The 26238-nt window shown below is 59.7% G+C and overlaps 1 protein-coding gene across 2 annotated transcripts; it reads right to left on the bottom strand.

The window, feature by feature from the left end:
• Positions 1-1566: 1566 nt before the first annotated feature.
• Positions 1567-11009, bottom strand: SHH (sonic hedgehog signaling molecule). 2 transcript variants are annotated; one of them, XM_032394349.1, is made up of 4 exons: positions 10393-10770; positions 5118-5379; positions 1773-2390; positions 1567-1691 (listed from the first exon to the last, which is right to left on the bottom strand). In XM_032394349.1, exons 1-4 carry the CDS (start codon positions 10690-10692, stop codon positions 1567-1569), a joined length of 1305 nt encoding a protein of 434 aa, XP_032250240.1. In that variant the 5' UTR covers positions 10693-10770. The 2 variants fall into 2 exon arrangements, with proteins under 2 accessions (XP_032250240.1, XP_032250241.1); XM_032394350.1 differs by having other exon boundaries at positions 1567-2390; positions 10393-11009.
• Between the last annotated feature and the right edge of the window lie 15229 nt (positions 11010-26238).

Genomic DNA, 26238 nt, shown 5'->3' with positions numbered 1-26238 from the left:
TCTCCCTGGGGACCCATCTGGAAAGGGTACCCCAGGCCTTCACAAAGCAGCTAGGGGCCTCCTCCCTTCGAGGCCGGAGGACCAGGCACTCCAACATGGGGCGACCAGGTGGAGGGCATGAGGTCTGCCAACAGCTCCACGGAGCCCGGGGAGAGAGACCTGGGTGCGTGCCCGCAGGCCTCCTCTGCCGGGCCTTCGCGCTGGGCTGTGCTAATTAAGGGCTGGGGGGTGGGAGAAGAACGGCACCCACACCCAGCACCCCCAGCCGGTGGAGTGCACAAAGACTCTCACACAACAAATACAAACAGAGCTGAGGTTTCTCCAGTGATGAAGATAAACAAGTCGGTTTGGTTACCTACTTTGGTTACCTACTTAAGCTGATCTGAATTCACAGTATAAGCAACACATCTAAATATAATGCTGGGCACTCCTGTCAGCGCTAGGGTTCCCAAACAAAGAAGCCAAAACAGAAACGAAAGCGGGGCTGCGACAGGGATTCTTAGTTATTATATACTAACCAGTCTGTGCGTGGCACATTTTATTTCTATAAAACTATTACAAAATATTCAAAAATACATTTTAGTAAATTTACAGCAGTTATTTCTCAATTTATTAATGCAAAAACATCCTTTGTTTTTCTCTGTACAAACTACAGGCTCCATTCTCGTGGGCTCATCACTATGTGCGCTTTTAAAAAATATTATTTTCTAATAAATTCTTTGAAGTTAAAAATAACAGAGTTCTTCCAGTTTGTCCAAAAAAAAAAAAAGTGTGTGTGTGTGTGTGTGTGTGTGTGTAACAGTCTTGACTTCCAAGAATGTGGCCAAAATGGTGATGACGGAGCAAATATTAACCCATGAAGACAGACAGGAGGTGGCTGTTACACTGGAAACTAGTTAAATTAAAATAATATATTTTCATATTTTACACTATTTCAAAAATGAAATGTAATTCAGTTAAGTATTGATCTCTCAAAAAATCTAATTTACAATTCTGTGTATAAAAATATAATTTGTGGACCCCCATGAAGCATGTTTTAGTTTACACTTGCCGAAAAGCAGGCGCGTGGCAAACGAGGAATGCGGAGTGCAGAGTTTTGCTTTCTGAAAGTCAGGGCGAGGGATATGTAGAAAAATAGACTCTGAGCAGGTCGCTTGGCCTCACAAAATAATCTTTCCCCCCTGTGAGTACAGTTCACATGATAATAATAAATTATCCAAGAAACAAACTATTTAAGGCTCTTGAAGGTCCGGTTCATATTATTTAAAACATCTATTCATACCAAACAAATAAATAGCCAGGAGAGGTGAAAAAAAATAACCAAAATAAAACAACAACCAAAAAATTCAAAAAAATATATATAAACTAAACACAACGACAAAACTTCCCGGGGTCTCTGTTTCCTTATAGTCTACTTTGGACTGTCCTACTTTATTATTATTATTAATTATTATTATAATTAAAGTCTCATCCGTGCGCTTCTCCGTGTGTCTTTCGCTGTTCTTTGCTGTCGCTCCCCCCCGCCCCGCCCCGCCCCGCCCCGCGCCCTCCCCGGCTCCCCGGCCTTCAGCTGGACTTGACCGCCATGCCCAGCGGGTGCAGGGCCTCGCCGTCCAACAGCCAGGTGCCTATTTGGTAGAGCAGCTGCGAGTACCAGTGGATGCCCACGGCACCCGGCGCGTCGGCCGCACCTGGCGCATCAGGCGCACCTGGCGCGGGCGGGGACAGGCGGCCGCCGCCCCCGCCGTCGCCGTCCCCGCCGCGGTCCGTGCGCGCGGGCGCCAGCAGGGCCAGGAGCGCGTGCGCCAGGCGGAAGGGCGCGAAGGCCCGGTGCGCCCAGCCGTGCTCCTCGATGACCGCGTAGCACGACGCCAGCACCCGGTTGATGAGGATGGTGCCCTGCGCCGTGAGCGGCGCGTACGCGCCCGTGGCCTCCTCACGCAGCGTCACGCTGTGCACGGCGGCCGGCATGAGCCGACGGTCCCCGCCGCGCTCGGCCACCACGTACACGCGCTGGCCCGGGCGCACGCGACTGGCGAAGAGCGCCCGGCGCCCCGGCGCGCCCCCCGGCGGCGGCCCCGCGCCCGACGGCGCCCCCGGCTCCCCGGCCGCCGAGTCGTTGTGCGGCGCGACGAACAGCAGGTGCGCGGCGGTGAGCAGCAAGCGCTCGCGCGGCTCCCGCGTCTCGATCACGTAGAAGACCTTCTTGGCACCATCGTCGCGGTCCAGGAAGGTGAGGAAGTCGCTGTAGAGCAGTCGGCCCTGGTCGTCGGCCGCCAGCACGCGGTCCCCGGGCCGCAGGTCTTTCACCAGCTTGGTGCCGCCGTGCTCCAGGTGCACGGTGGCCGAGCCCGGGAAGCAGCCGCCGGACTTGGCCGCTACCGAATTCTCTGCGGGGGTTGGAGAAGGGAGAGAAGGGGGGACAGGGTGGTGAGCGCCCACAGGGAGGCACAAGCGGGGCAGGGGGCGCACGCCTGCCGTCCCGCGCACCAGACTCGGGCCACGCGCAGCTCCGGGGAGAGGGTCCCCCGGCTGGCCCAGCGCAGCCCTCTCTCCCTCAGCCCCACCGTCTCGGTGACAAAATTCAGATGCAGATACATTCCTTAACGACTCTCTTAGGATTGGACTGGCAGTGACAAAGGTTGGCTGGCGTCTCCGGCGGGAGGCCGGTTACACTCCTTCCCTTCCGCCTTCCTCCCACCCCATCCCCCGGCTCAGCACACACCCAACCTCGCCCTGAATTCGCAGGGTATTTGCTCTGCACTTAGATTCCTCAGGAAGCCTCCTTGAGCTCCCTCGGGCGCCGGGGCGCACCTCCTTTCTTCCCGCCCCCGGCGCGGGGTGCGGCCCCCCTCGTGCGCCCCGCACCGGGGCTGCGCGGCGGGAGCCCCTCGCCTGCCCGCCCCCAGCGCCCAGCCCAGCAGGGGGGCCTTGGTGCCGCCCGTTGCAGGGGCTTGGGAGAGGGGCGGGAGTGAAAAATAGCTGTAGTAGTTGTAGCAACTGGACAAACATTCCAGGGAATTGGCCGAGGTGTGAAAATCCGGGGCTTGTGTGGATTTTCTAATTAAAATCCAATAAAGGGCCCAGCATTGTCATTGTGATCTCCGCAATAAATGGGAGACACTCTTGGAAGAGGGGCCACTTCCATTTCCCCCCCCCCCTTTCTCAGCCGCCCCCCCCCCATTTGCCCCGGGGCCCCCCCCCCCCCAGCCCCCCTGCGATTCACACGCGGGCTCTCCAGAAGCCCGGGCCTCACAAGCACTATTTGCACAGCCAGGCCTCTTCCAAGCACTCAAGATGTGTATTTGAATTTTAAATGGCGGGGCCTGCTCCAAGCACTGGAAGCGGCCGGGTTCTCAAGGCCCCTTGACTACCCGCTTTCCCGAGCCCTCTGTCGCTCTCTGAGGCTCACTGTCCCGAGGACAATGATCGGAGCCAGGGTGGCGAGCAGGGGGCCGCGGAGGAGGGGCGGGGAGAGCCCGGTCTTCTTTGCATTCCAATCTCCGGGATCATGCTTTTTGCAAATAGAGATCGCGAGAAAGAATCTTCCTGCTGGAATTACAGAGGGTTTTTAATCTTCTCATCGGTTTCTGCGGCATGAAGTGCGGGCCTGGCCGTCGGAGGCCCGCTGTCGCCCCCCGGAATGCGACCTGGGGCGCAGGCGAGCCTGAGTCGTCGAGTCGCACAACCCTGCTTGACACGCAACGCACCGCGCCCCGGCCCGTGTGCGCCGAATGCCAATGAGCGGCTCTCCGCGCCCTGGGGGTCTGCCCTCCCCGGGCGGAATCCTGCCGCGGGATTACCGCTGCTCACTTGCGAGAAGACCTCTAGGGACCCCCGCCAGGGGGACCCCGGGGACAGGGTTGGCCCAGGAGGGGGCCGAACGCCCCTCGAGCGCAACCGCAAGGTCCCGGGAAGGGTGCGCCCCCGGGCCTTCCGCAGGGGAGCCCCGCGAAGTGGGGGCGCCGCCTGCCCGTCCTCCCTGTCTCTGGCTACAAGCCCAGCAGCCCCCCCACCGCCCTTTCCACACCTTTTCTTTCTGTTGTGATAAGAAGCCACTATTTTCCTTCCCTATGAACTGTGTCTTGACACCTTGAAAGTGTTTTTCTACTAACACATGCTACTAAAATACAGTTTAGGAGACAAATAGGCAAAACTCGGGGGGGGGTGCGGGGAAGACACAGTTCCTCCGAAATTTCCTGTGAACTGTTCTGCTAAATGCATCAGCTTCTGTGGGGAGGTGGAGAGATCCGCATAAATAACCTCGGAGCTGGGCTATCTGGCGTGGGTACAGCGCCTTCCGCGGCATGGCTGTTCCTCGACAGCGACAGCGTGTGGCGTTGTAGGCCCAGGGAAGTCGCCAGCCCATGGATGGGCCGCCTGCAGCTGCAGACTCCCATCGGCCTCCTGGCCCTGCCTGTGGCTCGGGGCAGCCCAGCTGGCTCCTAATAAGGACGGATGCTTCTGGGCTTGCGGCCTCCAGATGCTGGAAGCGGTAACCACTGCGTTTATTACCTCCCACCAGGCCTCTCCCCAAAGGCTTAGCCAGCGAGTTAAGTTAGTTTAGTGTCCACAGACGCTCAGTGGGGAGGAGAGAGGACCAGGAGCTTACACCCTGGGCAGAACCTCCTGTGCTGGGGGGTTGAGTAGGGGCTGGCTGATTCTTAAGCCTGAAATGAGAGGAAGAATCTAGGCCAGACCTGGCTACCAGTGCACCAGGAACGTCCCCTCCCCCATCTTCCCTGTCTCCGCCACCTGCAGTGGGGGCTCCGGAAACAGGGTCGGGGGAGGCTCAGGAAGCCATATGCCCTCTGCATCTGGGCTTGGAGCACCTCGGGCCTCTGTGGCCTCAAAGGTAGGGCCAATTCCTGGCGGGCGGGACCCACCTCTGCAGGCTGTGTTCCCACACCAGAGACACGAGTTCTCACCCAATTCGCTCCCTCCCTGCCCCTCCTGCCCCTCCTGCCTCCCCCCACCTGCACACATTTGCCTCTTTCCCTTGAATCCCACTGTGGGGCGCCATGGTGACATCTCATGGGCAGATCTGGAGCTGCTAGGTGGGTCGGGGGGCTTCGTGGGCACGGGGGCTATGGAGAAGGCTGGGCCTGCCGCCTCACCTGCTTTCACGGAGCAGTGGATGTGCGCTTTGGACTCGTAGTACACCCAGTCGAAGCCAGCCTCCACGGCCAGCCGTGCCAGCATGCCGTACTTGCTCCGGTCGCGGTCTGACGTGGTGATGTCCACCGCACGGCCCTCGTAGTGCAGCGACTCCTCTGAGTGGTGGCCATCTTCGTCCCAGCCCTCGGTCACCCGCAACTTCACACCGGGCCACTGGTTCATCACCGAGATGGCCAAGGCATTCAGCTTGTCCTTACACCTCTGCGGAAAGAAGGGGGGCCCCCGCAGATGTTAGTACTGGGCCTGCCACCCATCCCTGCCCTTGCCTCGGCTGCCCGGCCCAGTCCCCGCGGATAAGCGCTCTGTGGACAAGCAGGGGGACAAGGCCTGGACGTGCACTGAGGTGCGAGGGGGGTGTGGCGTCTGCTGGAGGAACCAGTCGTCTTGCAGATGAGCTGAGGGCCTTTCTCCAAAATCTGACCGAACAGAGCCCCTACCATGGCCCGAGACGAAGATGACATCTTTTGAGACACGTAAACTTGTGTGTGTCTCAGACAGTAACTGCAGGGCCTGCCAGGGTCCCCCGGGGGAATGGCTCACTCCTCCCCTACGATGCCCTCCACTCCCCCCCATCCCTTTCCGTGGCCCCATTTCTCCACACCTGTGCAAGGCTCCACCCTTGTGCCCGGCCTAACTCCCTCACCAGGAGGCTGGAGAGAGGCCCAGGGTGCAACTTTGCAGAAATAAAGAACACAGGCGGTATGCTTCTTAAAGAGTGAAAAGCCTTGGGTTATCTCTGGACCTCCCCTCCTACCCTGTGCCTATCTGAGCCCTGGATCCAGCCAAAGGGCAAGAGGGAGGTGGGAAGCTGATAGCCAGGCGGAAGGGGCTGGAGGGGGCCGGAGTGAAAGGCAAGCAGGTGAGTTATAATTTTCAATGCGGGCCAGGCCTGACGACAAACATTCTTTATCTGGACAGCCACATTCCTTTTCTCCATAGACCTCTTTTCTCCGGCTTTTCTGTGGTCTGATTGTGTCTCTTGTTTTCCTTAAACTGTTCCCTTCCCCCCTCTTGTTTTCTTGGCCCCAGAGCAGAATGGCGTCCTGCAAGTTTGAAGAGCAAACTTAAGAGGTGGAGGGAGGGGGCGGGGCGTGAGGGGTGGGGGATGGGGAGCCAGAGAGGCCCGAGGCCTCGGAGCGCTTCAGGAGTACCCCCCACCCCACCCACGAGGAAGCTGCCTGTGCCGTGGGAGTGAAGAAACACTGAATGGGCGGGACACAGACCAGGGCGAAGTGGAACTCGGGGTTGGGGGAGCCCCTCATAATGCTCAGGTCACATTCAGAGAAGGATGCAAGAAAAAACTGAGCCATGCAAGTGTGTGTGCGTGTACTCACTCACTCCCCGGGCGTTTACAGTGATGGTGGGGTGCGGGATTCCAACGAGGGGAAATGGTGACAGGATCACCAAGGGGCATCCCCAGGAGAGAGAGACCCCGGGGGTGAGGGGCAATTTCAAGTTGACCTCCCGCAGAGGGTAGGGCTGATCTCCGTCAGGCCGCGCATGCTCGGCTTTGGAACCTGGTGAGCGGGGTGGAGGGAAGACCCGGTCGAGGATCCTAATAGCAGCTTGGGGACTGTTTTCCTAGCGAGCCGGCGGGGAGCTCTTGCAAGTACTGCTGTCCGCGCTTTGGCTTTGCGGGGAGGTGAGGATTGCGCAACAGGAAAAGTCCTGTGTGTTGGACAGCAATAAAACCAGTAATATGGTTGTAGAGTTAAACGTACAAGAAATGGGGGGGGGGTAGGGGGCTTGGGGGCGGCCCTGCTAACCGGTCAGCGCTGACAAGGTTTCTGGGCCTGCCAGCAATTTTCTTTAATAATAATAATAATAATAATAATAAAAGTCGGAAGGGCAGAGTTTGAGTGAGGTCATCGTGAGGACTGAACGCGTCTTACATGAAAATCAATCAGTAAACCAGGGTCAGTTTAGAGCCGGGCTGGGAGGCCGGCTGCGCAGGCGCACACCGCCGACACGCACACGCACACAGCCCGCATCCCGAGCCCCGCGCCACCTCGGCTCCCTCCTTTTGGGGGTCACACGAAGCTTTCACAGCTTCCCACGGGGCTGCTGGCGAGCGGCGGGCGGGATGGAGAGGCCACGTACCAGCCCCGGCGCCCGGAGCTGCGCCACTTGGGCACGAGGTGGGGGGCCCCAGGCGGGGAGCCCCAGGCCGAGCCAGGCCCGAGCGGCGCCCCGCTCCCCGCGCGCCCTCCCCCGGCTCCCCCAGGCGTGGCGCGGCCTCGGCCCGTGTCTGCAGGACGCCGTGCGCCCGGCGGGCCGGAGAGGCGCAGGCCAAGCCGGGAAGCCCAGGCCGCTTAGCGATTCACTGGGTCGTGTGCCGCGAATCAAGCCCGGCTCGGTGCAGCCACCGTAAAGCCCCGCGGGGCCGCCGGGCCGGGCTTTGTGTCGGCGGAGGCCAAGGTGCTCCCCGCGCCTGAGCCCCCGCCTCCTCCGCGGTCTTCGCAGCCGCCCGGTGCCCAGAAGCCCGAGCACGACTGTCACCGCCAACGGCCGCCTGGCTTTCCCAGTGCGGGGGAGGGGTGTCCCAACTTCAAAAGAGAACCCCCCAGCCCCCACACACCTGTCTCCACCCCCTCCCCCCACTCCGGGAAAACAGACCCCTCCTATCCAAACAGGAACACCCTCCTCAAACCCACACCTGAGCGCCGGGGCCGGGCCGCCACGCACCCAGAAATCTACTCGGCGTGGCGTCCCCGGCCGTCCCTCCTGCGGCCCTTAGGCCCTGTCCCCGCGGCCGCCTCCTGCCCCCGGAGTCCCCCGGCCGCCGCACCCGCGCCTGGCACCCGCGCCCGCGGGCCGAGCGCGTCTGTCTGCGCTCCCCCCTCTCCGAGTTAATATTAACCAGGAGCTCCTGCGTTCCAGAACTGCTCTGAAAGTTCCACCGGGGACGGTCTTGCCATGGTTGAGGGACTTGGGCGGCAGTCACATTAGAGGGACAGGGACATGCAGAGACGCGGAGGGACGGCCAGCCCGGGAGGAGGGACGCGCGCCTGAGAACAGAGTCTAGGTGGTGGTTTAAACGGGGCCGGCGGGTGAGCAGGTCCCCGAGGAGCGCTAACCTCCTGTGGCCGGGGGGGCGTTCCCCGCTGCACCCCTTCACCCCCGGGCCCTCCCCAGCGGTCCTGCGCCCGCGCCCCGACTCTTCCAGGCCGGGAAGCAGGACGGGCCGGAGAGGATGACCCGCAGGGCGCCTGCCAGCGCGCCCCGCCAGCCGCCGCGTTTTCAGGGGACGTTTGCGGGGTGCGTGATTCAGTCCTGGCCTGGCTCTGCCCACCCCACCCCCACGGTGGCTGCCCCTCCCCCGTCCTTTTGTGCTGCGAACGGGAATGGCCGCTGCCTAAGGAAAAAAAAGTATTTGTTTTCGTTTCGTTCGTCTGAGGGAAGCTGACAGAAGGTCAGAAGTTCAGAGGCTGGCAGCGCGCGGCGGCGAGAGTGGCCGGCGCGGGGCCGCCTGGCCGTGGGTCCCCGCGGGCGGCCGGAAGAGGGGCCGGGGCCGGGCGTCGGCGCGGGCGCCGGGCCCGAGGGCCCGGGAAGGCGGCGGAGCCCGCGCCGCGCCCCCGCCGACCCCGACCGGCCCGGCCGTCGGAGCCCCGGCCGCGGGGACCGCTCAGCCCGGAGGAAGGGGCGCCGGGGGCGGCCGCCGGGGGGCGCGGCTCTGCAACCTGCGGCGGGCCCCGGGGGCCCCTCTCCCCGTCGGCCCCGCGCGCACGCCGACCCCGCGGGCTCCGGGACCTCCGCCGTCCCCCTCCCGCCCCGCCGCCTCCCCTGGCCTCGCCTCCCTCTTCCCCGGTTCCGAGGGACCCCGGGAAGGCCGCCTCCCTCCCGCGGGGAGCGAGGTGACCCAGGTCGGAGAAGTCCCCGCAGCCGGCCGCGCCCCCCGCGCCCCGCGGCCTGCGCGGGGTTCATTGTGGCTCGCGCCGCTCTGGGGCTCAGGCGCGCGTCCACACTCGCGGTCCGGATTTAAGGTGGTCGCGAGCAGATGCCAGCGCGGGGCGGGGGGATAAGGACCCTCTCCTTGGCTCCCTCCGGCCGCCTCCGTCAGCTCCGGCTGCCCCTCTCCTTCCTCCCTCCGGCCTTGCGGCCCGCACCGGGCTGGGGAGCGAGCGGCCGGAGGGGGCTCTCCTCCCCGCCCTCCCCGCCCTCCCTCCCCTGTACTTGCGCCCCACCGCCGCTGCTCCGTCAGCTGTGGTGCGCTCCTAGCCCGAAAGGTAGGACTTGGATATTTTAATAGGGCAATAAAAAGGATGTTGACCTATATTTGCCAGGAAGTCCATTTCTAGCTCAGTTATACGTGCCTGGAGTTTCAGAAAGTCTGCCGTTGGCGGGGAGACTGGCGGCCAGAACTCTCAGGCAGAGGTGGGGAGGGAGGGGGGCGCGTGTTCGGCTCTGGCTTTGCGTTCTAGCCCCCTCCCGCTAATACCTAGTCGCTCCTCATTCCTGTGCCTGCAGGTTGACCGGAGTGATGCAATGCCAGGAAGTTCTAAGTCCCTCCCCTCAAGGACCGCGGGCCGGGAGAATGGCAACGCATCCTTAAAGAAATATCAATACATTCACACTCTGCTGGGCACCACTGCCCGGGGTGCAGTGGAGCTGTGCGAGGCACTCAGGGACCAGGCGGCGCCTCGGAGCCCCTGCCTTTTGTCAGCCCTGCCTCCTGGCTTTTCCCACTGAGCGTCTTTGGTGGGGGGCAGCGGGGTGGGGGTGGTCGTGGGAAAGAAGAGCACAGTGGAGAGGGGAACGTGCAAGCTCCCCTGTCTCATGCCCAAGGCTTGCATTTGTACAGTGACCTGGAAGCCACTTTATGTTTATGGGGGGATTTCTGCCCCCCTCCATTTCCATTCCCAACTCGGGAGGGGCAGATGCCCCCAGAGTGAAGGTCTCCCCAAGTTGCAAGCCAGAGCTGGGGCAGGATGGGAAGGCCATCCCAGCAGGACAGAGCACATCAGGGCCATGGGTGGACCACACCTGCCATCCTGACCCCCCACCCCCACCCGAAACTTCTCCGGCTGGACCCCTCACCTCCAGTCCCCTTGGAGAAGAGGAAGGGATGGTAGGCAGGCAGGTGGGTGGGGAGGGAGAGGGTGAAGTCGCCTTGCTATCTGCCTGAAGAGCAAACAGACTCAGTCTGGAGTGGCTGGTTACACACACAGCCCCCGTGAAAGCAGCACATTCCACGCCGCGGCGCTGGGTTTCTACCTGAGTCATCAGCCGGTCTGCTCCCGTGTTTTCTTCATCCTTAAATATGATGTCGGGGTTGTAATTGGGGGTGAGTTCCTTAAATCGCTCGGAGTTTCTTGAGATCTTCCCTTCGTATCTTCCACTGGCCCCTAGGGTCTTCTCAGCCACGTTGGGGATAAACTGCTTGTAGGCTAAAGGGGTCAGCTTTTTGGGGTGTCGCCTCTTCCCAAATCCCCTGCCTGGTCCGCACGCCAGCCCCGAGCACATCAGCAGTGCAGAGACGAGCACCACCAGCACACATCTCGCCAGCAGCCGCATCTCGTCCGCGGAGCCCAGTGCCTTCCACGCTGTCCCCGTGCGGGTCTGTGTGCGCGAGTGCGAGTGTGTGTGCCTTTGCGCTCGGGCTTGCGCTCTCCCTTCCTCGCTCGGCTTGCTGCTGGCTCCCTCGCTCTCTGCCTGGCTCTTTCTCTTCCTATATAACCTCGCCCGCTGCTGCAGCGGGAGACTGGCCCCCGATCCCCACCCAGACGGGGGCTGGAACGGCAGGCTGCTGGTCGCTGATAACGGAACACATCGGAGTTGGGGCTGGAGACAGCAATCAAAAGACAAAAAGAGTCTGATTTTAAATGGTAGCAAGCCTGGAGAGCTTGCGAGACAGGCTGCCCTCGGTGCTATATTATAGCTGGCAGGAGCGTATCTGATTGGCCAAAGCAGCGCAAGCTTGTCTTCTGATGTTTAACCCTAAAAAAGACTAAATTTTTTTTTCTGTTGCTGCAGTTGCTTTATTTTCACCTGAAGCCTTTGAGTTAAAAAAAAAAAAAATCTTTCCTGAGACAAAGGTGGGCGGGAGGGAGGAGGCACGCTCCTTAGGATAACACCAGTTACCCCTGCTTTGTGCAGAGCGCAGTGTTCCCCCTTCCCTTTCTCCAGAATGGTAGGTGCTTCAGTTAAAACCAACTTAAGTTTTAAAGGACAGTCTAGACCCCCCCCCACCCAAGCTTCGGTCATCAAACAAATATTCTCTCAAATGTTGGAGGGGCAAAGCTGCCCAGGTCCTATTTAAATGTTTTGTTTTTGTTTTTTTTTTTTCCAGAGACTTTATCATGCAGGCCAGGTCTCCCTGCATTTTAAAGACAGAGGGTCTGTGCCTCCTCCTGAATATTCAACATCCTTGGATGCTGGTAATTCTCACTGACCACAACTTAAAGCATTGCTATTTGAAGTGCTTTGAGCGCCTTAGAAAAATATGAAAATGCTGCTGCTCCTTTATTGTGTTTCGGCTAATGCATTATTTTTAACCCTCTGCAAATGGGAGGCAGGCATGCTCAGGAGCTGGTACAGAGTGGCCTGCAGGACTGTCGGGCTGGCTGGGCTAAGCGTGTCTGGGTGCTGCACCCCAGCTCAGAGAAGGGAGCCGGTGCCGGGCCTGCGTGGTGGGCGGAGGCCCATTGTGCCTGGGGGCAGTGGTGAGTGGGCAAGGCTGTGCACACACCACCCCCACTGATCAATCGATCGGAGCAAAGTGCAGGCCAGGGATGAGCTGAATGTGGAATTCAGGCTCCTTCCACATTGGGCCTGGCTGGCTTTCCAGGGGGCTCTGCAAGCCAGCCCTCAGGGTCCCGGGGGTCGCAGCCCAGGATGGGGCAGCGTCCTGGGGGGGAGCCTTGTTCTGGTCACGGAGGGCACAGTGCTCAGAGCCGGCAATACAGGAGTCCCCAATCCCTGCACTTCTTTCAGGAAAAAAGAAAACCCAAAGTCCTATTTAAGCCAGAAAAATAAAACCTGAAATCCCCCATTTTGCAGAACACACCCTCCCCTCTCACTCCCACCCCCATCTCACTCATTTATAAGAATCACTCTAGAAAAAAGCAAGGGAGGGAGGGCTCTTGGCGGAGGATGAAGTGCCGGCCCTGGAGTGTCCTCTGTGAAGTTGAAGGTCTCCCTGGGCCCCAGCCCAGCCGGGGAGGTGGGAGAGGCCAGGGCCAAGGCTTGGCCCTCAAAACAATGGGATGTCCCCAGCAGTCCAGGCAGGCCTCTGTGCAGATGACTTTGGGGGGGGGGGCGCTCAGGGAGGGGAGCACCTTGAGAGTCACCTAGCTGGGCCTTGAAGAGGCTGAGCGATATCGGGGCTCAGCCTGTCGGCCCCCAGAGGTTGATCCAAGCTCTGCCCCTGCCCCCCATCCTATGGTTGTGAAGAATCAATATTCTCAGGGGAACGCCCCCTCTGGGCAAGGTGGGAAAGCAGCACCCAGTTCTATCAAGGCCTGCTGGGGAAGGACGGTCTCCATTAGGCTGATAAAGGGCCAGACCCCTTGCCCAGGCTGTGAGAGTCTGTGTGTCTGTGCTCCCAGTGAAGACGGACACGGAGGGGACACCCACCTTGTGCCAGCGCTGGGCGGTGCGGGCCTTGAGAAGCCACGGGGCCCTGGGGACACTCCAGCCTTCCCGGCTCCCTCCCCCCTCCTTTTCCCTCCGGCGTCTCCCTTGCAGCCCGGGCACAGGAGAAAGGGGGCCCCAGCACCGGGTCATGACCCCATGCCCAAGGCCCAGGATGCTGCGTGGAGCACTGGGCCAGCTTGATGGAGCGCGCCCAGGACACGTGATTCCCGAAGGTGCAGGGATCCGGGCCCCGCCACTCCCCCGCGCACTGCTTGCGCCTCGGAGGCCCAAGCCTGAGCGGCAGAGAGCGGCAGCCTGGGGGGAACCAGGCGCGGAGGGCTGCCTCTGGGCAGGGAGCAGGAAGGGCTCACTCCTTGGCCCTCACTCGGGATGACCAGGGGGTCCCCAGGCCTGCTGGCCTCCTCACCCCAGGATGCCCCTCCATCTCGCCGCCAGCCCAGGACACCCCAGAGCCTGCCAGGGGCTGCCTGCCCTAGGACGGCCCGTCCTCCAGAATGAAGTAAGCGTGGACCTTGATATAACCCCTGATGCCTTATTTCCCAGCATTTGCTCCCTGTTGTGGGTTGGGGGGAAAAATCTGGACAAAACTCAATTACAGTTTGCATTTATTGCCTAGAAGCAAGGGCGCCGGTGAGCCCCCAACTTCCCCTTCCGTTCATCCTGCCCCCTCCCCACTTCCCAGACACCAGACACTGCTGTCCTCCACCTCCAGACACCAGATGGCTCCCTCTCTTTGCCTTTCCCCCTCCAGATGATTCGGACCCCTCCCCACGCAGGTCAGAGGTTCCAAACCCCAGCCTCTGCCTGACCTGGCCAGACATCCCAGATACTCAGGATCCGTTTCTCATTCATCTGGGCTCTGCCCTTCTTTCTGGTGGTCATCTGCAACCATCCCTCCACTCCTCCGCCCACCTTTCTGTCCCTCCCTCCTTCCCTCCCCTCCCCCCTCCATCCGCCCAGCCCTCTACCCCTCACCAGCATCCCTGCTGAGGACAGGTGGCTGCCTGTCTTCTGCCCCCACCCCCCAGGAGGCGCCTCCCGGGCCCGCCCCCGCCTCCCCACCGGCCCCCGCCGCTAGATGGCCTCCTCACTCTGCCTTCAGTCTGGCTCAGCCAGTTTGGGGAATCCTGCAGACTAGACTGGGAGGCCCCTGGAAGGGGTCTAGCCAACTTGGCCCATCCCCCTCCTCACCCCCCCCAGTGTCCGTGACCCCCTCATTTCCCTCTCCTCGAATCAGTACCCATAGGCCCTGCAGCTGGAGGTCGGGCCTCCCCAGGAAGCCCTCACCTGCCACCCTTCTCCCGGGCTCCCACTTACCTGGGGTAGGGCTATAATCTTAAATTTCCTCTTCTCGTACCCCTTGCCCTTTGATGTCCCTTCCCCATGGGACTTCTGCTCAGTCTCTCTCTATTGCATCTCACAGTTCCCGTTTGTGATGTTGTCCCATCTTTGGCCAACTGAATTTCTGTTGCTCCAGCCAGGGCCTCCCTCTGAGTTTTGGAGGCATGCAGCCTTCCAGCCCTGCTCTCCTAACCCCATGGCCCTTGCCCAGTCCCTAGACCTGGGAGATTTGAGTCTCCAGCTTCCTGGCCCAGGAAGGGCCCCACGGCTCCTGACTAGAGTCCGCACGTGGGGGACACAGCAGCTCTCCTGTCTGTGCCGAGACCGCCCGGCAGGAGCCTGGACCCACGCTGGCCTCCCTCCGTGGCCCCATCACACAGTAGCGGCCGTGGTGGGAGCCGCAGGGAGGGAGGCCACCCACACCCGTGAGACCTGCGCGAGGGGCCGGCTGGGCGCCGGTTGCCGCGGGGGCTGGTGCCTGCAGCGCGACGTTTCTCAGCAGAGTGGAGCGGGGCAGACAGAGGGCACTGCAAGGGGACAGGCTGGGCGCCCCCAGCCACGCTCCGCGCCGTGCCGGGGTAGGACCTGGCGTCCCCCTGGCTTCAGTCAGTCTCTCGAGCAGGGGCGCAGAGGACGTCCCCGGGCCCCTTCCGTCCCTACAGCCTATGATCCCAGCCCCGGTCCCGGCCAGTTTCGCTCAGCAAGCTGCGGAGCACCAGCGTGCCCACGATCTGCCCACCCCGAGGGGGACGTGCATGTGCGCAGGAGTGGGGACCTTCCCGTGGACTTTCCTCCATTGCACGAATCCCCTGGGCGGCAGTGAGCAGGCCCCTCCCCCAGGACTCACACAGCCCGTGTCGCACGTGCTCACACGGCACGCCCTGACATGGGGGCTCGTGCAGGAGGACGCCGACACCCCGAAGGGCCGCACAGCCAGCTGCTGAGACGGAAAGCCACGTGGCATCCAGAGAACGTGTGAAGGCAGGCGCACTCAGCCTGAAATGCGCTGCTTTCTGAGGTGTGATGTCCCCTCCCCAGACCATCCTCTACCCTGTGGGGTCCCTTACCTTCCTTCTGAGCAGTGGGTGCTTCTCCCGAGGTCTAAATGAGGCCTCAGGCATGAGCGGTCCTTCTGGTTTCAGAGTGGTTTCATGGCCACTACCCGGGAGCCCCAGCCCACCAGCGTGAGCGGGACCGGAGGTGCCCAGGAAGTCAGGGGTCCTTCACCGGCCTGGGCCTGGTGGTTCTGATCCCAACTCTGGTGCAATCTCCCCTGTCCCAGAGCTATCTTGGACCCCTACCACGAGGCGGTCATTCCTTAGATCTCTGGACCTCGTTAAGACACCGATGCCCCTGGAAAAGTGAATCCAGTGAACTCTCGCTGCAAGCTAGGGTCACCTGGGGAACCTTCCACAGCAAAAGATAAACCCAGCGCTCACTGGCTGGCCGCACCTTGCACCGTCCAGAGCTCCTGCTTTGCTGACTTCCCTGATGGGATTCCAGAAACCCCTGGAGGTGGGAGCCAGGGGAGGAGGCCTGGATGTGGAGGGTCCCCATCCTCGGGACACCCCGTCCTCCTGGAGTGCCTTCCATGTCTGTACCCCACCTGTCCCCCTGTCCCGGCAACCCCTGGTGAGCAGCTACAGAGCTTCCCATGCCTGGGGCTGAAGAGTGGCTTGTAGAGAGTTTCTGATTCTTTCTAGAGAGCGGGTGTGGGGGATGGTGAGGGGTGAGTGTGTGTGAGTGTGTACATGTGAGTGCAAGAGTGTGCACGTGAGAGTGTGCATGAGTGAGGGACATGAGTGTGCACATGTGAGGGACAATGTGAGTGTGCACGTCCCAGTGTGCCCATGTGTGAGAGAGGACTTGAGTGTGCATGTGCAAGTGTGTACTGTATGCATGTGTGAGTGTGCACATGTGTGAGAGATGGTGTGAGTGTGTGCATGTGTGAGAGAAGACGTGAGTGTGCAGGTGTTAGTGTGTGTGTGTGTGTGAGGGATGACGTGAGTGTGCATTGTGAGAGTGTGCATGTGAGTGTGCATGCGTGAGTCTGTGCATGTGTGAGGGACGACGTTAGTGTGCAGGTATGAGTGTGTGCATATGTGAGAGACGACGTGAGTGTGCATGTGTGAGTGTGCACATGTGTGAGAGATGGTGTGAGTGTGTGCATGTGTGAGAGAAGACGTGAGTGTGCATTGTGAGAGTGTGCATGTGAGTGTGCATGCGTGAGTCTGTGCATGTGTGAAGGACGACATGAGTGTGCAGGTATGAGTGTGTGCACGTGTGAGGGATGACATGAGTGTGCAGGTGTGAGTGTGTGCATGTGTGAGAGAAGACGTGAGTGTGCATTGTGAGAGTGTGCATGTGAGTGTGCATGCGTGAGTCTGGGCATGTGTGAGGGATGACGTGAGTGTGCAGGTGTGAGTGTGTGCACGTGTGAGGGACGACGTGAGTGTGCAGGTGTGAGTGTGTGCACGTGTGAGGGACGACGTGAGTGTGCAGGTGTGAGACACGACTGCTGGGTCCTCGGAGAAGTGAGTGCACAGAACTGGGAGCCAGGAAGCGGGGCTGGCTGACTTCTCACCGGACAGCTTGGAGGTGGGTTTGGAGCAGGACCCCCAGCCTCACTGGGCCCTGCCTCGGGGGTGGGGACTCTGGAAGAGAGGGTCCACGTCCCCAAGGGGCTCCTGTCCGGGGGTGACGACTGGAGGCTGTTTTCGCCTGCTGCCTGCTTTCACCTGTGCGGGGAGAGCCCCGGTCTCTGGCTCACTCTGCCGCTCTGAAGGGGGTGCGAGGTCCTTCTAGGCGGCAGCACAGTGCTTACGTCATCTGGGCAACTTCTGTCCAGGCACTTTCCTTAAAAAAAGAGAAAGGGACGCACCGTTGCCATACGCAGGAGCACAGAGCCGTTCCTCCCGAGCTCAGCAGGCAGGGCTGCGGTGTTCGCCCTCGGCTCCACGGAGTGTCCGTCACGAAGACTCCTCCTGTGTCCCCAGCCGCCCACCTCCGTGCCCTCCCACTGAGCCAGTCACCTGAGACTCCTGAACTAAATGATGCCTCGGGTCCTCCAGCCCTCCTCCCCACAACGGTCTTAGCCCCAGAAGAATCAGGGGAGCTCACCCAGCTGTCTCTTTATAGCGGGGAAACCGAGAACCAAATCCACCTGCCCCTGCTCTGAGTGCTCCTTGTCCCCTCGGCGTGACCAGCTGGTGCCTCCAGCCCACGGTGGTGATGAGGCTCCACGGCAGGAGCCGCTGGGCTGCCCAGGGGCCTTTCAGCTCGGTTGGGCCCTTGCTCTTGCGCCAGCCAAGCATGGATGTGGAGAGGCCTCTGGGGACCCTCTGGGCCAGCCCCTGAGACAGACCAGGCAGCCTCACCCAGGGCAGACAGGGTGGCTGTACCCCGTACCCTCCTCCCGAGCCCCAACCCTTCTTTGCTGTCTTGAAGGGGGGCAGTGACGCTTGCCCCTACTGTGCACAAGTCCAGGGCCAGAATCGGGAGGCGGGGGCGGGCAGGGGCAGCTGTGTCGGGAGGGCGTGGGGAGAAGGACGCGCTGAGGACACACTGAGGATGTGCACACACATCTGGACTTCGCCACCTTAGCGCGCCGCCAGAACCTTACTATTTCAGCGGGCCTCTTTCTTGTGCTTCTCACGTAATGCTAATATTTGGGAGGTGTTTAGTAAGATTGCTGGTGGCACGTCCTCGTTTCCTGCTCCGCGGTTGGGGCATGGATTTCCCGAGGGGGACAGAAGCCTCATTGCGGCGGGCGCAGTGCGGGGCGCCGCGGGGGCTGTGTCCGTGCAGACCACGGAGCCGCAGGGCCGCGGGGAGACTGCGGAACGCTTGCTCGGACAAAGGAGCAGGGCTTTCTGCGGGACGGGCGCGAACGTTCAGCCGTGGAAGGCGGCACGGGCGTCTGGCTCGACTCGGTGTGTCTGAGCACCTCACCAACGAGCTGCCCTTGGTGAGAAGTTAAATCTGCCATGTACCTTCGGGTAGGAGTACTATTTGTTTATTCAGGGTGTATTTTAATTGTCCCTGGATGAAATCCAGTTAATCAATGCAAACAACCCTCGGAAGCAGGTGCCGATGGGCAGGCGGGGAGGCCGAGGCACAGGGAAGCGCATCTCCCGCCCGAAATCGCATGTCTGACCCACGGCAGGGCCTTGAGTCAAACACGGATAGTCTGGCCCGAGAGCTCGCCCGGGAACGTCTTCACTGGTGGTACCATTCCTGACGTTTCTCCGTCGTGCTCCGTGTTGTTCTGTTTGGTGGCAGGCAGCCCCATCCTTGAGGACACAACGTGGGGGCCGTGGCCTGCACACCTGGAAGGACTGGATGACCTGGGAGGTGATGCACCGCTCAGGGCCAAACTTTTGGGAGGGGCAGGAAGCAGCTGTCCCGAGGCCGGGCAGATGGATGTGGGGGCAGGACTGGCTTCTTTCGTCCTGCTCTGAACCTCAGCTGCAGGGACAGCTCAAGCTGGGACAGCTTGGTCCCACTGGATGGCAGGACTGAAACCAGAAGGCTGGTTTGCAGATGAGAAAGTGGAAGCTCAAAGTGGAGACCTCAGCCCCTACTTGCAGGGCCACTGGGGGTAATGGACATCAGGTTCTTGGGCTGTAGTAAGCGATGCACAACTCTGGGGAGGTACTGCTTCGCTACAAATCTCCTCTGAGTCCATTCCTCCACCAGGCGCTTGCAGAAGGTGTGACAGAAAAGCATCAGAGGGTGGCCCTGCCCTGGAGGCATGCACAGCGTCCAGCACACACGTACAGCAGGTGACCATGCCCCAAGTCACCGAGCAGTGAGTGGTCAGCAGGGACCATGCTGGCCTCCATCTCCAAGCTCCAAGTTTGCACTTCCGAGTTCTGCAAGGCTGTGTTTCTAAGCTAACTGTGGTATCAGCCCCCACACCGTGGACATACATAGACTTGGGTTTCAGGTTAGGGGTGCTCAAGGACACAGTTTTTATGAATCCTCGAATTACTGATTTCTTAGTTTACTGTGGAAAGGAGGACAGTGCAGCTTGAAAGAAACCTTTCAACAAGAACAGTCGTTCCCTGGCTGGTCTCCGAGTGTGAAGTGTCTGTTTTAGGACTTGGGGACCTGCACAGCGGAAGCCTGGAGGGGGTCACTGCTGCTCAGAGGTGACAGAGATTTTTAGACGACGTCACCTAGATTGTCACTCAGTATTCTTTGCATCACGTGACAGTGCGTGAGTCTCCAGGGCCTTGGATGGGCTCCACTGGGAGCGCACACCCCCAGCTTTTCACATGCTGCCTGTCTCCGAATGAAGAACACGGGTGGGCAGGTACCCTGACCATCGCTGCGGACGTGCTGCTCCTTCATTTTATCATGCTAGGTCGCTGCTTTTGCTGACTTCAGTTTTATTTTGCAAACAGGTGATTGTCTCCAATAGCCTTTTTGATATGCACAGCAGGGAGACAACATGATTTCTCCAAAGCTGAGTCCAGCCTCGGGTCTTCGGTCCTCCAGGGGCAGTGTCCCCTCCTCTCAGAGGACGGATCGACTGCAAGTCTCACTGACGGCTCGACGCCTCTGGGCCTTCGAATGTGTTTGCTTCAGCGCCATCGCGCTCTCTGGGGTTGGATTCCCGCTCAGCCTGTGCGCAATTCCCCGCACACCGAGCCTTCAAATGCAGGGATGCGCTCTCGGTCTGGAGGCTGGGGCGTGACATCGAGGTGACATCGGGTGTGGGCAGGGCCAACTCCGTCTGCAGGATCCAGCTCTTCGGCGCTAGCGGCTGCGCTCTCTCTTCTCCCTGTGTGTGCGCTCCCGCCTCTCGCTGGAAGGACACTGGTCCGATCGGGGTAAGGGCCGGGGGGACCTCCCCTCACATCTGCAGAGACCCCAATTCCAAATACGGCCCCAAGGGTGAGGATGTGGACATGCGTTTGGGGGCCACAGTTTGATCCAGTCGGCGTGGTTGGTGCGCTCGTTCTTCGGGAGGAGGGCGCGCTCCCGGCAGCCCCACAGGGGAGCCCCGTGGTCGGGACAACCCGGGGCAGAGCTGGGCTCCGGCTGGGGTGGGAGGTGGCTGTGAGGGCCCTGCAGCGTCGCTCCTATTGCTGCATCGTGCTGGCACGTGTCTGAGGAAGCGGGGTCAGATTTACTGGTATCTTGGTGCCAAGAGAGCGCTCAACCTCGAGTCCACGGTGGTACGCAGTGGCCTCCCCTGCGGCCTCGTTGGAGGCCACGGCAGCCCTGCGTGGGGGTGAGGCGCAGAACCCGTTTCTGCTAACTGAGAACATCTGAACAGGGCTTTCGTGTTTCGCACTGAGCCCTCGGAGGTGCAGCACCCCCGACCCGTGAGCGGGGCGCCGCCAAGCTCCTGCCGCACCCGGTGCTTCCGCGTCACCCACCAGCTTTGAACCGCGTCGTGAGCAGCTGGGCTTTGTCAGCATGTATCTTGTGCGTCCCTCGGCAAGATGTCCTAAGGTATCAAGAAGGCCTGACAGGTGATTTCCGGGGTCTGGGAGTGCTCAAACATGTTTCCATAGAAATTAGTGATAAATTACTCCTTGGTTTTATACCGTTTCGGCTAAGGACGGGTTTCATGGGAGTGCTCTACTTTTGGATAGCGGGGGGACCCTACATTTGTCAGTGGAAAGACGTGTCTTCTCAATCAGCCAGCTAGACTGCCGGTGAGCCGTGTGGCGCACCTTAGTGCTTGCTCCTTGAAAAGTGACCGAACTGGGGGCGCCTGGGTGGCTCAGTCGTTAAGCGTCTGCCTTCGGCTCAGGTCATGGTCCCGGGGTCCTGGGATCGAGCCCTGCATCGGGCTCCCTGCTCCGCGGGAAGCCTGCTTCTCCCTCTCCCACTCCCCTGCTTGTGTTCCCCCTCTCTCTCTTTCTGACAAGTTAATAAATAAAATCTTAGAAAAAAAAGTAACCCAACTGAATGAGCCAGCAAACTGCAGCAGAAGTGTCAAATATCGAGTTCAGGTCTTGGTGGTGTCTCGCTAGGAGCAGGCGCAGGGCCTCAGAGCGCAGCTGTGGGCTGTCATTTCAACAGGGCTCGTTTCGGGAGCCGGTGGGTGGGCGCCGGCTCTGGATCCTCCTTGATGCCCACCCTTTGTGTGGCCTTGGGGAAACCTTTGAACTTCTCGGAACGTGTTTCCACACGTGTGAGAGGGATGGACGTTCTGCTGGCCCTGCGGTCGGTGTCGCGGGGGTCGGGTGACAGGCGCGAGCTGCCGACATAGCAGCGCCCGGGGCCCCGCATGTGCTCACGCCTGACCAGAGCGGTTTCCTCTGTAGACTGACCCAAGTTGCTGCTAGATGCTTCTTTGGGACTTGCCACTCTCACCGGCACAAACGTGCTTCATAAGGCCCAAGGCGATTGGGTGTAAAATAATTACACTGTTTTTAAGCCGAGGGGGTCTGAAGTGGGTCCCTTCTTTTGTCTGACAAGAAGGACATCCAATCAAACTGAGTTAATTTAAATAACCTCACTTCCCTTGGCGGCTCCATCCCCTGGCCTCTTTCAAACAGCAAAAGGGAGAAGCGCGGTGCAGTCCATCACGTGGGGACCCCTAACGGGACGGGACCCCTTACTCTTAAAGACAACTTCTCACGCTGCTTTGTTCGGCCTGGCAGCTCCCCACTGCTACAGCCCGGCTCTGCACGCGGAGGGATGTCTGTCCCTCCGACGGCCTAGAGGGTCGCATCACTACTGACGACGCGTGTTCAGAGCGCACTGCATCCTGGCAGTAACGCGCTGAGCTAGAGGCAGAGCACAGGCCATTACCTCCAGCTGACAAGCGAGGAAATTGAGGTCGAAGGAGAGATTAGGTGACCCTGCCCAGAATTGCTTGGGTGAGTCTCCGACTCTGAGCCCATTGTTCTCGCCGTGCTCCCCCTTCCAGCTCAGGAGAGGCGTGTGTTTGCACACGGTCACTTTGGACTGGACTCTTTTGACCTTCAAGCGTCAGCTGCAGGAGTGTTTTGGGGGCCAGGCCTTGCACCGCGCTCAAAACAGTTTCCTTTTCCGTGTGAAGAACATTCCTTTGGTTTCTGCTCTGACTCATCCCCACGGGCTCTGGGATGTTCCTGCCGGCACTTCATCCACGGAGGAGGGAGACTCCTAATTGGTGTCTTCCCCTGAGAGTGCTCAATGCTGTTTGTTTCCACGGCCGGCCGGGGAGGCAGGGGAGGCCCGGAGGAGGCTGGGCAGGGTGGGGGGCGGGATGCCAAGAGAAACCCAAAGGTATGAGACCAAGTCAAACTCAACACTTCTCCTCCAGGCCTTTTCAGTGTGAGGATGGCTTACCCCAAAGTACACAAACCAACAGACTGAATCCCAGCTCTGTGTTTGAGCAGCGCGCACACAAAGCCTGCCCTCCGGAGTCCTCCCTCTGGCCCCGTCCCGCCATGGTAACCGCTGAATTCACTGGGCCATGGGAGCAGGCCAAGTATGTGCTCGATTGTCCTGGATTCTCTTGTTTCTTTCCGTCAGCGGATGGATTTGGATGTTGTGTACGTGTGTTCTTTCTTAGCCTGATGTATTTATGCCCTAGTTTTGTTGTGCTTTGTTTGGTGGAGGAGGGATGGGGTGGGAGGCAGTGGTGTGGCCGGGAGACATTTTGTATCAGATTGGTCAAGAAAGCTCATCTTCAGTTCTTAAAATGCCACCACCGAAAGGCTGGTAGAGCCAACCCTCTCCAAGACGCACGCGTCAGTGGACTTGGAAGCAGTTGTAAACCTGCCTGCCTATGTGATCACATGGCATTTCGACTCCGCCATGGGCGAGGAAGCTGGTGTCGAGGCTCCGGCTTCGGTAGGCGATCGTTGTGTGCGGGAGGCAGGAACGCGTGCACTTGGACGCATCCGACGAGGCGTGGCAACGGCTCTGAACTGCTTAGTCACACACCACTTCCCACCAATTTACTGTGTGTTTACATGAGGACTGTATTTTTACAATCCCCTGTTAAAAGAGCACATGACCGATTCCCGTGTGGGAGAGCTATGGCAGGTACGGCGTAATTTCATCTGATGGAAGGAGGAGAGCAAGTGTAGAACCTTCCAGGGATGAGCCAGGGGGGCCCCGGGTGACTGCATCGACCCGCACCCAGGGCGGCCCTTGGGTCCCAACGGTCTCCGTGCCCGCCTAACGTCGGGGGCTCTGTCCCTGTAACAAGTACTGCAGCTATGCCCAAATCCGCTGTATTGTGACAACTAATCCATCGGCCACCTTTCTTTGTAGACATAATCAATTCTAATCAGTAATTGCTTTTGGGCAATAGTTCAATTCTGCTGTCACCTCCTGGCTTCTAGCACCGTAACATCATCGGAGCAGCTCCGAGGCAATCCTACATTTCACTATGCTGGTACTCAAGGCCGGGCAGCGTTTGTCCCTGTTCGTCCCCTAGGTTAACGGGCAGTGTGCGGCCACCCCCAGAAGAGAAATGTGCGTAGGCATCTGCATCTCCCGCGTGTCAAACACGTGGGTCTGTGCGACGGACCATCTTTCTCGGGCCACGCAGACACACCTGGGATTGCTGAAGAGATTTTCCTGGGGAAGGTTTTATAAGGCCTTACGGTCAGCACGGGAGGAAGGGGTGAGTGAGAAAAGCTGGCTTTAGGTGGGAGGCAAACCCAGAGCCCTTTGCAGAGGGCTCGCAGACTGGGGCCTGCGTCTCCACAGCTGAGCCGGGCAGGTGGGAAGAAAGCCGTGGCAAACAGGTGGGGGCATAAGGGACAAGTCCCAGGACCGCCATCCCTCTGTGCTCGCCCCACTGTCGCCTTTGCCACCTTGTCCCCCTGGGGCCGGGCCCCTCTCCCTTCCCTGGTCTGGGCAGATTCTAAGAGTAGCTTTGGGAGCTTGTGTCACTCAGCCAGGGGACTTTTCCATTGCCCACCTTGGCCTCGCAATGTCTCCAGTTGGAGGCTTATGTACCTGGTACATCTTGTTTATTCAGTGACACGTTCCTTAGGAAGTCCAATCAGTGGGAGGCATATCTGTTTCTCACTGTCCTCTTAGGTGGGGGGTCGGGCAGGGCTCCGTGAGGGACGGGGGACAGCGGCCACCATCGGAGGGTTAGAGGCACGTTTAGAGCAGATGTGTGGCCACATTCTCTTCAGGGACTGTGACTCGATGTTCGGGAGTCGCTTTTTCTCTCTCCCTTAAGTCAGGCTTTGTAAAAACAACAACAACACAGAATCTGCTCCTGGTACAAAGGTTTCTAAGATATTTATTATGAAGGAATAAAAATCCTATTAAAATATTTATAAATCGAAACAACCCCAGAAGCCACACACACAATTAGGCCTTTCAGACTTCTATTCTGAAAGCCAGATAAATCATCATTCAGAGAGCAAAGATGAAAAATCAAAACAAACACAAAGTGCTCAGAGGGCTGCGATAAGCGAAGGCACAGAATGCGGTCTAGAAAATCATCCCATCTCTGAGCCATGCACAATCCACAGATGTCCCGGGAAGCCTTTGAGTTTCTGACTCATCAAAAAAAAAAAAAAAAAAAAATCTCGTGTGATGTCATCTCTGAAGAGCATCACCGAAGTTTAGAACTTTAGGAGGAAAATGAGAAATAGATCCGAGCCCTGACGGTCTGGGTGAGGAAGCCAAGGCTTACCTACGGCGAGGGCCCTGCTCCTGTCTGAGGGCAGAACCCGAACGCGCACCCCTGGCTCTCGGATCACAGATCTCTTCTCATGCTGGTCTGTTACAACAGATTCACAGTCCCGTCTGTGAGCCAGCCCTGGAATTCGGGGACACCTGGATGCTGAGGACACGAGGAAAAGCTTGCTCACTGGTTCACTCCCGCCGTGTATTCATACATCCACTGCTTGATCTCACAGGTGTGCACCTGGCCTCTACCGTGTGCCAAGACCATGCTAGCTGGGCCTTGTGGTACAAACGGAAGACCCAGGCGCTGGCCTCTGGATGTTTAGTCTGCGGAAGAGATGTAGTCCAAGAAATTAGAGGCAGTGAGTCCTTTCATAGAACCAAAAACAAGGGCTAGACCCCAGGAAAAGGACGCTTCTGCACCCCAGGGGTTGGCGTGAATCTCAGCCGGCGGGGGACCACGCGTCCTGCAGGTGGTATGACTTTGGAGGCCACATCCATCTGTGGCAGGGCTGGCTCTCCAGGGGCTCCTGGGGGTTGTTTCCTGACCCGGAGCCCTGGTGGAGCCATGGCTCCTTCTTGCATCTCTGAGTCAGTGGGTACTGTTTCCTATCTCCTTCCAGCTTCTTCACAAGAGAAGCCCTTCCACGGGTCAGGGTCAGGGCTAGCTCTCCGCCTCGCACAGGCAAAGACCAACCCTCCAGTCCATCCCTAGCATTGTTAGAACCCAGCAGCCAGGCGCCCATGACTGGCCTGATGCCCCCTGGGGCTCCGGCAAGGTCACTTCATATGAGTAAGGATCTGGCTTTAGGTTAGTTTCTCCTTTTAGTTCCCTTTCAGGATATGTTTTGGACCTTACCCATCTGCTGGAGTGTTGGCAGCAGGTGGGTGTGGTCCCACCTGAGCTCAATCCACCATGTTGCTCGGTTGGAACTCCGTTGACTCCCTTGCCGGGCGGCTCTCCATTTGGGGGTGGGGAGGGCTCCTGGCAGCGCCTGGCCTGGATGGTCCTCAGCATTTCCAGCAATCCCCCTAGAGGGCTGGCACCTGGCTGTCCTGGCCCGATGCCCACTCCTGGGCCAAGGACCGTGTGCAGGGTGAAGGATTTCTGATTGCCAGCCTGGGCAGGAGGCTCATCCAGGGGGACCCCTTTGATCGACGGCCCCACCAGGGAGCGACTCAGAGAGGGACTTCACGGCTGCAGGAGAGGTGGTGGTTTGGAAAGGCAACAGCGCTTTGCCTCGCTTACTCGGTGCTGCAGCTTCCTGACTCGCCAGGAAGGGTGTCATCTGGAGGCCCCGAGCATGGGGTCTCACACCACTGAGTCTCTTAAGCGTGTGGAGCACACCCTGCAAGTCCCCCTGGGGCCACCAAGTGCCATCGTCCTCGAGGTGAGAAGGACCTGTGCTTGATCCCTTTCCGCTCTGCCTCACCTCATGATGCCGCCACCTGGCTCAGTCAGGCTGGGCAGGGCGGGAGGTGGCCTCTTTCCCAGCACCGCTGAGAGAGGCA

This window comes from Phoca vitulina, unplaced genomic scaffold (genome assembly GCF_004348235.1).
Source record: "Phoca vitulina isolate PV1807 unplaced genomic scaffold, GSC_HSeal_1.0 scaffold80, whole genome shotgun sequence".
In the NCBI taxonomy this organism is placed as follows: Eukaryota; Metazoa; Chordata; class Mammalia; order Carnivora; family Phocidae; genus Phoca; species Phoca vitulina.
This window is presented reverse-complemented; position numbering and strand designations above follow the sequence as displayed.